Raw genomic sequence first — 14000 nt, 5'->3', positions numbered from 1 at the left:
TATGTCATAAGACCATCCATATGTATTAAATTACATGATTCATTAAAATATTTAAAAAAATTCATATAACTATTGAGTAAATCATATGACTTCAAGCAAATACCAAAAGAAAAAATCAAATGACTAAATATAAACATGGAGAGTTTGTTAAGTTGCCATGTGATGGGTTAGAAGAACATTTCTCCAGTTTGGAAGTAAACTTTACCCAAATTCATACATAGTCTTTCACACCGAAGCCAAAATTATAAAGAATAAAAGAACTCACCACCACCATACCTAAAAACAACAATGGTAAATTTATGCTAAGGACAAATATATATTGCATTGAATTTTAAATTACCTTTATTTGAATCTGAGTCTACAATGATAAAAGTATTAATACACTTATGGCCTCATTTACTAGCTTACCAATTAGATTGCCATTGGGTTTGATGGGACGAATTAGAAATCTCTGCATAATCAATTATTCAAATAGAATTAGAAATAAGAGTGGGTCAAGTGAGACTTGGTACATGTAAAATTAGAATTGTAAGGCCTTTCCTATTCTTAATCTCAGTCCTTCCAATAAACAATCCTTTATACGTATGCCCAAACCAAAATCCCTTCAAGAATCCAAAACTCGGCTCTATTATGATCATGAATGTAGCAGCTACACATATAGTCCAAGCAACCTTTTGCATTTCTTCCGTAACCTGCCTTTTGTATCTCAATTCATTCTAGCATATGGATGGACTCAAGGGCTTGAACTGAATGCAGAACCAAATCCATTAGGCCAGCAGTCTCATTGGTAATGTAGCAGTTACACATATAGTCCAAGCAACCTTTTGCATTTCTTCCGTAACCTGCCTTTTGTATCTCAATTCATTCTAGCATATGGATGGACTCAAGGGCTTGAACTGAATGCAGAACCAAATCCATTAGGCCAGCAGTCTCATTGGTCATATTTTTATCGTCATCATCATCATCGACAAAGTGCCATTTTTGTATAGGTCCATATAGTCACAATATAGCTTCTGGAATATTGAGTTTCCCACTAAGATATAATTGAGTGGGAATATCACATTTGTGCAGACTTGAGACTGCATCTGCTTGTGTCAAAGTTAACGACCCAGTCAATGCTAACAAGGGCTCTAACAAATGATTTTGATTCTCAGTTTTTCTTTCTTTCCTTATTTCATCTAACAAAGCTTTACTAATGTCGATACCTGGTTAGTTGATCAAGAGAATAACATAGCCCAAATAAGATGTTAGAAGTCATCCTGATAATTGGAACCTACAATTCAAAAATACAGGATACAATAATCTACTTACCTGCTAAGTATCCACCATGGACATAACCACTAAATTGTTCACTTGTGTGTTCACCAGTAAAGAAGATGCATCCCACTGGGGCCTTAACAAAAAGCATAAAACAATTTCAATACAAAATCATAATGAAAATTTTTTAATTAAGTTCAAACTTTTTAACATAATTTTCAGACTTTAAACAAGAATTGCATAATTCCTCCCACTCTGTTTTGCTTTCTATTCTTCAAGTTGCAAATAAAATACGTGACAGATATGCACTATTTTGGGCAGCAGAAGCAAATTCTAGAGTCCCCTTACAATAGTGTCTTTCCTATCTGCTAAGGTTTCTTATCCATAGTTTCTTATCTTGGAAAGAATATATATATATATATATACGTTGAAGAAGCTAAGGTTTCTAGCGGGTGGTCATTTATAATTTATAAATTCAACTCATAATTAGTACCCAACATAGGCAAATTGAAAATTTATCACCTATTAAAAAAAATTATGGAATTTAAGTAAGAAACTTTACCTAAATATTGTGAACAAGTTGATTATTAGAGATGATTGGATAGTTGCTGTAGCTGCCACATTGGAACCCGTTATAATACCAACGAGGCACTAGAATATCAGTGGCATTGGGTATGTTGGTCCAAACATGTTTCTAAGAACCCCCATAGCTTCTTTCAATGTTTCTTCATCTGACTGGGCTTCTACACGTTTTGATTCCCCATTCGTCAATGTTACAACCAGGATATTTGAACCAGGGAATGCATTCTCCATGTGCTGATGACATAGCAACAGATCAGCAACAAAGTTGGATAATTCAATGATTAATTAAGAATGAATAGCTGATCTAATTCCATAACAATATTATATGATATTATGTTTAAAAAACTTTAACACACTTTATTTGTTATAATAAACATAATTAGGATCTACTTATACTGCATAAAAAAATTGAAATTGATGGACATGTGAGATCCTGAAGTGCCTGCACAAGAGGCCACATATAGTCCTTTACATAATTCAATCTTCTCCTAATTAAACAGAGAATTTTGTTTAAAAATGCATGAGTCTAGAAAATTTAATTATACTTAAAAAAAATTCAAAGTTCTCTCAAAACAATGGAAAGAAAAGAGTCAAATTAAGATTTCCAATTGGTTCCCATCGGGCACTTGCAACAAGACTATGAAAAACGTGCACAATACTTTGAATGGTCAACATTCTAATTAAGAAAGAAGTCAAAATTATCTTTAAAAATGATGCAAACAAGGGGGACTAACTCAACCTAAACCAATATTCCATATCAAACAATAACAAGCTGTCTTCTTTGATTATTGTTACAGATTTTGCATTTTGAAATAATATACTCAAGAAAGCTACAATGATAGCTAGCTGCAATCATACGGCACACTTGAATGAGATGATTCCATCCATCTGAGAAGGAGTTTTCCATAGGCTTATAGTGATAGTAATCATAACAGATCACAAGAATTATGTGAAGCCTGTGATGCAATAACAAAGCCTGATTGTTATCAATGCATTAATCATGTGGCAATAGGTTAATGATTTGCTAATGATGCAATTTAATATATTAAAATTAAAGAAAACAGCAGGTGCTGGAAGTTAAAAATGCTAGATCAAGATGCATGTACCCCACATCTACATGACTTCTATATCCTATATATCATAATGACAAATTTAATAAGATACACCTGAATCCCAATTGTAAGATATGAATCCAATTATTAATTTTGTTGATGTTGAAATTGTTTAGGGTGCATATCAAAGATATGATGCATTTGTCTTCACATCTGACCAAAAGCAGCAAACAACCATGATCCTATACTAACAAATGATATGTGTGTCGGTGACAATCAAAAGTAGTAATTGAAGATATCATGTTGAGGTTCTTCTTTAATTCTTTTTTCTTTTGTCAATTGCACTCAAAATCAAGGGTAGTAATTAAAGATATCATCTTAAGGTTCTTCCTTAATTCTTTTTTCTTTTGTGAATTGCACTCAAAGTCACAGCAAACCACTCCCACACCCCTCCTCTCTGCCCTTAACTATAGCTACAATACATAATTGACTACCATTGTGAATTTGCATAACTCTCAGGACAAGCTTAGCTCACATACAAAGAAGAGCACTAGCAGTACATAATGACTCAAAATCCATTTAACTGATGCAGCAAAAGCCGGCATTGGACAAAAGACATTTCAATGTTAGCTGGAAACAATAAAAATGATAAAAAAGAAAAGAAAAGAACAATATATATATATAAATAAACCTGCCAGAACGTGTAGTATCCCCTCCTCTTGTGAGCATACATGAAGAACTCTTTTCCAGGTCCACAAGGCCAGAACTTATGTGGAAATTTTAAGAAGATCTTTGCCTACACCATCACTTCACATGTCTGAATGGCCTCCATTTTCCACCTCTGTTTCATTATTTTATTCATTATGTTAATATTTAATCCAACAATTATAATATTAATTGGAACTTCCCAGCAACAAAACTTAGGCCAAGGGACCACAAACATACATGACCTACCACCACCAAAATTTATACATAGAGTCCCAACAAATTTGACTTATATATTTATATAATAATAATATAATAATAAATAAATAAATAAAAATAGAGTCCCAATGGATTTGTTTAAGCGCATATATGTAAATAGCAGATCATGTGCATCAGTTAGCCACTTAAACACCCAAAGCAATGAATTTGTAAGCACCCTAACTCTGGCAGTAAAATTTTCACAGCATATGGAAGAACTTACACAATATTGAATTTTTGTTAGCTCTTTTAGCATTGAAAGTCTAACATGTTTATTTCTCAGCCTTGTTTCATTTTAGAGTGAAGCACCAATTGCTTTCTTGTAGCCTTGTTTCATTTTTTCCAGCAAGAATACACAATAAACCCAACTAGTGTCTCATTCTTTACCAAACTATAATATGAAATAGTATAAAACTGACTGCCACAATATATAAATACCAATTGTATCTTACACCATATTATGCTAACCAATCAAGAACCAGAATTCATAAGACTAAGTGAAATGAACTATTTGTGGAGCACCAAAAGCTGTAGTCATGGTCTCATTCTTTTTCAATAAGTATATACTATATGAAAAACCAGTTGTCACTCACAATATACAAATGCCAATACCCACCACCATACACCGTACCAGTAGTCAACTAACAAATGAGTCTTAACAGACACAGAGAATCCAATAGGCAAACTATGGATTGCAAATACTGTGGATCATGCAACCCATATTTGCATTAGAAGGACACCTCGAGAATCTGTGTCTTGCGTCATCAGAGAGTGAGCTTTTATTTAATGCTATCCATGAATTCTGACACCGTCAAGTTAATGCTATTTAAATTTGTGGGTCAGAGTCTACACAGCCAGTAAACTTAGTAGAAGCTTTTTTTTTTTTTTTTTTTTTTTTTTTTTTTTTTTTTTTTTTTTTTTTAATTTTTTTTTATTGGAACTGAGTAGAAGCTTCATTCTCTACAAGGGCCTTATCTCTATAGATTCACCTATGTTGGACCAAAATATTGAAATAATATACGCACATTCAGGAAGTCATGAATCATTCTTTTTTATAAGGGTTAAGGTCAATCATTCGTGGGGCTTTGGGGAAAAAACTAATCTGTCTCAAGCCTAACAACTGTGACTAATTGGCACAAAACAGTGAACATAGACCAATAGGGTATAATGTATATGATTTGACCCTACTTATATATAAAATATCTTATGTCACATGTCAGCGTAGTGTTATAAACACCCATTATACAATACCACCATATATATATATATATATAAGTAACTTATTAGTATAAAAGACTTATAACATTACATTACATTCTCAATTATCTAAAATTTTCAGATGATTATGTGAATTAATAAGGGTCAATATAGGCATGAGATGTCCCAAGACAATGTTTACATACACAAATTTTTTTCAATAAATGCTAAGGTAGCAAGTTTTAATGATAAAGTGGTGTTAGAAATAATAAATTTGTGAAAAAAAAAAAAAAAAAAAAAAAAACAAAAAAAAAAAAAAAAAAAAAAAAAAAAAAAGAGGGAAAGGTTAGAGCTGCTATAAATTTTACTACAAAAAAATTAGTACAAATTAAAGTGTTAAAAATATGATTATTACCACTTAAACAACATGATAAATTAATGTTTAAATTACTTTCATGATTGATGACGTAATTTTGTAAATTTTTCTCAAGTTCATAGCTAGAATGCATGGACACATACTCGGACACAAGTACGGTACAGTACAATACAGTAACACAAGCAATTTTTGAAAATTTATAATATAATACAGCAGATAAGCATGGATATGACATTTATATGACATCTCAAATAAAGTGTTCGTGCATCTTAAATTTATTCTATCAGTAGCATCACTCAAAAGAATTGCAAACATCATGTGTATTAGTGATTGCTACACCATGCAACTGTGTGGTTACTTATGAGTTATCAGTTATGTGACTTATGACTAGCACAGTGAGAACTTAGAACTTGACCCTGAAAAACTTGAAATTAAAAAAATAAATAAAAGGAAGAGGAAACGTACGGGCAAGAAGGGTCTGAAGGAAATGAGGTCGCTTTGTAGAACACCGATGCTGACAGAAAGAATCAAGTAATTGGCTTCGTAGATGCAACCATCCTCCGTTGTTACCGTCATGCCGTTTCTCGAGTGCTGTAACTCCCGAACTACCTGCTCCAAATCCGTGCATATTAACACAACCATTAAATGTATTCGTAAAAAAAATACATATATTGTGTTGATCTTAAAATAGTATTATCATTAACTATTAAAAAATAAATGTAAAAACAAAGTCCAAGGCAACAAATAAAAGATTCTGAGAAGTCAAACCAAGAAAATGTGTGCAATTTTGGAATTCAAAAATATGAAAATGGGAAAGATTTTAATGAAGAAGAATCTGTGCAGACTTGAGGTACACATAACACACTACACAGACCCATTTACCGATTTAATGGGAGCTCTCTAAACAGTAAAAAAAAAAAAAAAAAAAAAAAAAAAAAAACAGTGTGAATGAATTATAGCAAGCATTAGTGCAGAGATAGGTCCACTGGGTTCTGATTCTTTTGAGCATTCGAGGTAGCAAAGACAACAGCACCAATAAATGAAGAAAATGACAAGACCCCTTCTTTTCATGTTCTTATTTGAAGCTGATATGACATCTCACCTCATGGGGTGCAGGGTGATGGGAAATTGAAAATTTTTGGGTCCTACTAAATTTATGAGAGGTAAAAAAAGAAATGGGCTTTAATGGTTGCAAGCATCATTTGCCAATTCATAGCTATATGATTGAAATCAAATATATTGTTGATAGGTCAAATTATAGATGCAAGCTGGGGTCATCAAAACTCATAAAGTGTTTTCGTTTTTTAGCTTTGGTAATGGGAAGAGATGGTCAAAGAAAATATCTAGAATGAGAATTAAAGAAATCCAACATAGCCCATATAGCTCATATGAGTAGTTATTTGATTGATAAAAAAATATCTATTTCAGTGTTTTGTTCATCTACGCTTTCAACTCTCACAAGAAAGTAACAAAGTTCAACTCACACAAGAAAAGTAACATATTAATTACATAAAAGTAGCTTTTAAAGAACCCCAATTTCAAAACCAAATGTTTGAAAGATAATCTCTTTTAATGTCATTAATGCTTCCTAATGTGCCTATACATATATATTCCTCAGTTTTTTCTATAGTGAATCATCAATGGTGTGACATTTGGTAAGGTTGAAAAATTAGTTATTTTCACATCTTCGTTTCTCTTATCTGCCTATCATCATGAAGGTCAGAGACTAGCAAACATCAAAGAAAACTCCTCTCAACCTACTTTCATTAGTAGTATTTTTATTGAGAATGAGTAAATGGCAGTGAGATTAAGATCTTTCATTTATAATAATAATTATTCTATATAATAGAAGTTTCACAAAACGTCATTATTTGCAAATTCTAAAGACAGGGTCAATACATCACTACTACAAATTGAAAAGTAGCACATGCATTCAAAAAGAGAAGCTGGGGCATTTAGGGTCGGATTCAAGTCTCTAGGACGAAGACTCAATCATATATACTTAAATTAGACTAGTGTAAAATTCTATCTCAACAAGCAAAAACAAAGAAATATAGTTAAAAAAAAGGATAATTACAGCAAACCCACCTGAGGTTTGGCCCGTTTACACTTTACCTACCCGTGGTTTAAAACTTATCACTTTGCCCACCTGAGGTGCCTTCCGTTAGAGATCTGTTACCCACCTCTCTCTTTGCCGTTAGAAAAACACATTTTTAGAGAAAAACAAACATAACAAAGATCAAAAAGTTAGGGTTTTTTTTTTTTGCTTAAGAACTTCTTTTAGAACAAAACACAAACCAACAGTATTGCTATTCTCTTGTCCATTGGTTATTCAAACATGTATTCAATCCTTCACCCTTGCATGGAGCTTTGCACCCACCTTTCCTCCCGTAATTTCCACACTACCCTCGTCATTCCCTCCATCTTCGGCACCACCACCACTTATATTTCCTCTTCCTTCTCTCAAAACCCACTCATCTTAGGTCCTCCTATGCGCCCTAGATCTAATCCGACCCGCCAGCAATCTGCCCTTGAACTCCAAGCCTATATCACCACCAACCGCTCTCAATCCCAACCTCCCATCATCTGCACCATCGTCAACTTCCAGATCGGGTGGACCAAAGAGGTCTTCCAAAAATTAAACTCAGCAAAAAGTAACTGAGTTACTCCCAGCAACACTAGCGTTATTAGCCGCAGACGGAATCTCAAAATGCCAGAGCCTCCCGACAGCCTTAACCAAGTACTTCCTACAAAGAAACTCTTCAGCAAAAGCCTTCTCTACTCTCCGATCAACATCGTGCAAGAACACGTGCGTCACACCGGATCCCTTCCTGTTCCTCGCCATGATCGCCGCCGAGAAAATCGCACCCATCCTACCTGGCGCTTCGGCGAAGTACCCTCTCGGCGCGTCGATCATTATCAAATCCCACTCCGTCTCGTACACCTCATTGGGAAGATTCTCGAGCGCCAAACGACACCGCGTGTTGCCACGTAGGTACGCATCGGACGGCGAGCAGAGGCGTTCGGAGCGGTACGAGGAGAGGAGATGGTCGGCCTGGGAGAGCTGGGTTTGGTACTTGACCGTGTGAGCCTTCAGGTACGGCGAGTCCTTGAGAACCGTCTGGAACCACTTCGGATCTTCCTCGAGGAACACCGTTTTGCCACGCGGGTTCAGCGAGGTGCACCGTGTTGGCTGGGTGAAGCTCTTTCTTACCCGTTGCTTTTGAGCAGTGTGACTGGGATGATGGTATCACTCGCCGCCTTGGCATCTGGGCTCATGGTGATCGATCATTCTGATCGTAAAATCACATGGGCTTTGATGTTCAACTTCTTTTCTTTTATTACTCTCCTAAGACTCCGACTCCAAGAACTCTCTTTATCTCTCTCTTTTGTCATAACAAATGATAGATTTAGAGTTTAGAGATTACAACACTCACAGATCTCTCTCTCCTTTTCTTCTTCCTTTGATTTGATTCATAAGAAAGAGAGAGAGTTTGAGTTATGCAGTTTTAAGGCGAAGTTCTTAAGCAATAAAAAACCCTAACTTTTTGATCTTTGTTATGTTTGTTTTTCTCTAAAAATGTGTTTTTCTAACGGCAAAGGGAGAGGTGGGTAACAGATCTCTAACGGAAGGCACCTCAGGTGGGCAAAGTGATAAGTTTTAAACCACGGGTAGGTAAAGTGTAAACGGGCCAAACCTCAGGTGGGTTTGCTGTAATTATCCCTAAAAAAAAATATTTATCCTACCTTGTTTATTTGGAATCGACTATCCAAGATTTTGCCCTCAGATGTAAAAAGAAACTCTTCAGCCATTTTGTATAACAAATGCTCGTACCCTCTTTCATCTACAACTAAAAATTCTCGTACAATGCCATTCATGCTTTATTCAATTACAAGAAGAAAAAAAGATTTGAAGTTTTTTTTTTTTTTTTTGAAAAAAAAAAAACCCAGAAAGAATTACATAAAAATATAGTCAAAGCATTATAAAACTATTTGACTTTGTTGGGTCTAAGTTTATGGTTTCATCATTGAACAAGGAATCATTTAAAATATCCAAAATTTCGCTTTATTTGCTTTTTATTATTTTCATAAATAATTTTAATTTTTTTAAATTAAAAAAAAAAAAAAAAACGTAGCACGAGCTATAATAAAAATAAAATCTCACCTGCCATCTCAAAATCGTGTAGCAAGAAGTCAAGAGCGTGCTCAAATGGCGTCCTCGTCGTACTAAGAATAAAAACAATAGCCAAAAATTTAGAAAAAAATAATAATTCAAAAACCATAAGTAAATATAAAAAATAAAAATAAAATCTTTCAAAGGCGGTTCAGTTACTCTGCTGACGTCACCACCACCACATCCACGGTTGTTCGATTCTTGGCTCCTGAGTGACCAATTCGCCGAGTCCACCGCCTTCTTGTACAACTCGTTCGCTAGTTTGTGGGTCAGAGCCTTAACCGTGGATAAAAAATGTTAAGAAATTTTGTGTATATTGTTTTTTTAAGAAGCTTTATACTCAATAAATTTTAACTGTTATGCTTTTAACAGATCTAATTTGAACTCGTTATTGGAATTATTTTTTTATTTACTAATAATAATTAGTAATAACTTGACATTTATTGTTAAAAATATTATAAATATAACATTTTTTTTCTTTCTCTTTTCTTGTTTTTCATTTTATAAAAAAATATTATTTTACTTATTGGCTAATATTTGAGTTTAATTAATATCATTACAATAAAAGAAACTAGCCTCTAAGCACACGCTCACATACGTGTTCAAAGTCTTTTCTATTTTTTGGATAAGAATTAATTTAGAGCATTTATTATAATTTGGGATTACTACATTTTTCAATCACAAAAAGAATTTAGGGGTGTGATGAAAAATTATTTCACCACACATAATATTCATCACACCCTTAGGTTTTTTTTTGTGATTAGAAAATGTAGTAATCCTAAATTATAATAAATGCTCTAAATTAATCCTTATCAAAAAATAGAAGAGCCTCTGATCACGTGTGTGAGCGCGTGCTTAAAGGCTAGCTTTTTTTTTTAAGGATTTGAATTTCAAAACATATTCATGTGTTGCATATTTTTAACTTCCATAATGTTTTTTAGTAGTAGTTATCCGAAAGTTTTGTCAAATATTTGTGTAGGGACTCGATTCGTGATGATCCCAAGATAATACTGGGATCGTACGTAAAGAGGGCTCAGACAATGTCATTTGTAGAGCGTGGGCTTGAAAGGCTAGGCCTTGGTCACCGAACGGTAGTTTGGGCTGGTTCCGGTTAATGAATCTCATCCGGGGAGTCTAGGGAGCTTTGAGCTCTTATTATTCTCCCTATCTTCAGGACGCCATGGCTGGAAAGACTGGTTGTCCCCCTACAATTTGAAAGTAAGGAAGGGTTTTTTTGGGATAAATTTGAACGTGGTTTTTTTTTTTTGGATAGAAGTTGAACGTGGGTTTGAATATGGTATTTGAAATTTTTTGGATTTCTTTTGGATATGATTGATTTCTACTTTTTAGTATATTTTTTCCTTCCCAAAAAAAAAATAAAAACCAAACGTGAGATGAGTTTAAGGGTTAGCAATTATTGAAAAAATTAAAAAAAAGTTAAAGTTTTTTTTTTTTTTTTTTTTTTTTTTTTTTTTTTTTTAATGCAAAGAAAAAAAAACGTTAAGCCTTGATAATGGAAGAAAAAAAAAAAAAAAAAACGGATGAAACTCCAAATCCAAATCTAAGCTTTATAACTCCATTGACATTATTGAATCCTTTATTCACAAAACAACAAACTTCAACTCCCATTCTCATTCTTGGTACATGTTTCTTGGTTCTTCTTGTGCATTTTTTTTACATATAAAGGGTATGCCAATTCCTTTCAAATTTCATCAGGTTCTTTTTTTTTTTCTTTCGGTAAAACAAGCTTTATCATTACTCGGATAGCACGTTTGTGTCATTTGAACTCATATCAACAAATAATTCACCTTTGCCAAATAACAAACTCTTTTTTTTTTTTTTTTTTTTTTTAATGGTTGTTACATCTAGGCTACATTAGTTGAGTACTTGACTACTTGGGTTCCCGTTGAACACAAAAGATATAAGCCTATAATTAGAATGCAAATTTTTTATGCAAAATTTTAATTAAATTTTCTACTAAGAATTTAAGAACATACCTTCAATGAATTGTTTGGGTCTTAAATTCCTTTGCATTTACTTCAACTCCACCCTTTCTTCCCTATACAGAAAATAGAGAATCAACTTTGTTAGAAAATAGTTGCAAAATGCAAAGTTAAATGAGAAAGAAAAAAAAATGTACCAACTGCTCATGTGAGGATTCTATCAATGAATTTTCTGGTTCTTAAATTTTCTTAAATTCCTTTGCATTTACTTCAACTTCACCATCTCATCACTATACAGAAAATAGAGAATCAATTGTGTTAGAATATAATTGCAAAATACAAAGTAAAATGAAAAAAAAAAAAAACTAACCGTTCATATGATGACTCTGTAAGCAATTGCTATATACGTAAAGTTTGAAACAGAAAAATGATACTGGGGAAGTTATCTTTAAAGGTAAAATTATAAAATTGTGGAGGAAACTGCTTCTAAATAATAGGCAAACTTTTAGGAATAAAAATATCTAAAACATTTTTTTTTTAAATGTAAAACCGTGTTGGTCAGTAGGCTATTAGTAGAGGATTCTAAAATCCTAAAATTTAGGATTTATTTTGCTTGAAATTGTAAATAAAAAATAAAAAATTTTGGTCCTATTTTATAGGCAATGTTTTAGTAAAAGTTAGAAGTATTTTTACCAAACTATCCTTTAATTTTGTTTCTACTTAAACCTAAGGAATAGGGGTATTTTGGAACAAAAAAAAAAAATCTAGTCCAAACAGGTGCAACCCCTTAAATAATAGTATAGATAACTATATTGATTAAAATTTATAGTAAACACAGACCAATAATGTATATGATTAGACCCTACTTGTGTAAAAAAATATCTAATTTAATTTTTTGCTATACTAATTTAAGAATGTTGTGAAATTGTGTTATGCCCCTAGTATTGCTCAAAAGAGAAGATTGTTTACCAAAAATTTTTTTTTGTGAAGATTAATCAGGTGTCAAAAAGTTCTCTAGATAACTTTTTACTATTAATGAACACAATATGATTTAAAAAAATTAGATGAAAATCCTACAAATGAATAAGAAATTTTAAAAAAAAGTAATAAAAAAAATTAAGACGAACAACTCACAAATGAATAAAAAATTCAAAATTATAGAAACTCTCAATTTAGAAATATCTTGATAAAAAGTCGAGATTTTACTTTCTTTCGTTTTTTTAATGTGAAGTTATTCATTCTCATAATTAGGGGCAAAGCTAAAATTTTAAAAATAATGGGTCAAAATAATAAACAATTTAACCAATTTAAGGTATTCAAAAAAGAAATTTGAAAAGCTTGTGAACACTGTTTCAACCATCAAAGCTGTCATTCTGGATGAAGAGGAGCCACAGGCGCTGAATCATACCATCAAGAATTGGCTGGGAAGGCTGAAAGATGCACTTCTTTTCCAAATCAAACCAACTTGCATATGGTCTTAAAATGGGTCATAAGATTAAGGCAATGAGGGAGAGACTAGATACAATTGCAGTGGATAGGAAGTTCCACCTAGAGGAACGTCCTAGGGAGACACAAGTCAGTAAGAGGGTGAGAGAAACTCATCATTTTGTACGTGCTGAAGATGTTATTGGAAGAGAGGTTGATAAGACCACATTATAGAACGTTGATTGGATTCCAAAATTGAAGAGAATGTTTCGTTCCTTCCTATAGTTGGAATTGGAGGACTGGGTAAGACCACATTAGCTCAATTTGTATTCAATGACGAAGAAATTAAAAATCATTTTGAGAAAAAATTGTGAGTATGCGTCTCTGACGATTTTGATGTAAAAATAATTGTTGAGAAAATCCTAGAATGTGTGAAAGGTAAAAAACTCGAAAGACTTGAAATGAACACATTGATAAATGATCTGCAAAAAGAAATTGATGGAAAGAGATACTTACTTGTATTATATGAAGCGTGAGATTATGATTCAGAAAAATGGGATAAGTTAAAAGGATTTCTACTTGGTGGTGCAAGAGGTAGTAGAATATTGGTGACAACACGTGAGAAGAAGGTTGCAAAGATTTTAAAAACTATTGAACCTTAATTTTTGACGGGTTTAAATGAAGAGCAGTCTTGGTCTTTATTTAAGCAAAAGACATTTGAAAAAGGACAACCTGAAAATTTAAGAATTATGGAAATTGGAATAGAAATTATTAGAAAGTGCACAGAAAATCCGCCGCCATAAAGACTATAGAAAGCCTGATTCGCTTTAAAAGCTCAGAACAAGAATGGTTTTCCTTCAAGAATAATGAATTTTCAAAAGTAAATAAAAAAGAAATTGATATCCTACCAACTTAAGTTGAGTTATGATCATCTCTCATCATATTTGAAATAATGTTTTGCTTATTGTAGTTTATTTCCAAAGGATTACCGGTTTGAAAAAGGAAAATGGATTAAGCTATGGATGGCACAA

The 14000-nt window shown here is 32.9% G+C and overlaps 1 protein-coding gene and 1 pseudogene across 2 annotated transcripts; both read right to left on the bottom strand.

The window, feature by feature from the left end:
• Positions 1 to 302: 302 nt before the first annotated feature.
• Positions 303 to 9888, bottom strand: LOC115986588 (annotated as a pseudogene). The gene is made up of 9 exons (XR_004090796.1): positions 9761 to 9888; positions 9593 to 9654; positions 9175 to 9278; positions 5893 to 6036; positions 3583 to 3732; positions 1820 to 2073; positions 1312 to 1393; positions 938 to 1205; positions 303 to 787 (listed from the first exon to the last, which is right to left on the bottom strand). The product of XR_004090796.1 is annotated as a polyamine oxidase 1-like (transcript).
• Positions 7672 to 8823, bottom strand: LOC115986549 (probable methyltransferase At1g27930). The gene is made up of 2 exons (XM_031109676.1): positions 8756 to 8823; positions 7672 to 8663 (listed from the first exon to the last, which is right to left on the bottom strand). The coding sequence occupies exons 1-2, from the start codon at positions 8821 to 8823 to the stop codon at positions 8072 to 8074; spliced, it is 660 nt and encodes a 219-aa protein (XP_030965536.1). The 3' UTR covers positions 7672 to 8071.
• Positions 9889 to 14000: the final 4112 nt, after the last annotated feature.

This window comes from Quercus lobata, chromosome 4 (genome assembly GCF_001633185.2).
Source record: "Quercus lobata isolate SW786 chromosome 4, ValleyOak3.0 Primary Assembly, whole genome shotgun sequence".
In the NCBI taxonomy this organism is placed as follows: Eukaryota; Viridiplantae; Streptophyta; class Magnoliopsida; order Fagales; family Fagaceae; genus Quercus; species Quercus lobata.
This window is presented reverse-complemented; position numbering and strand designations above follow the sequence as displayed.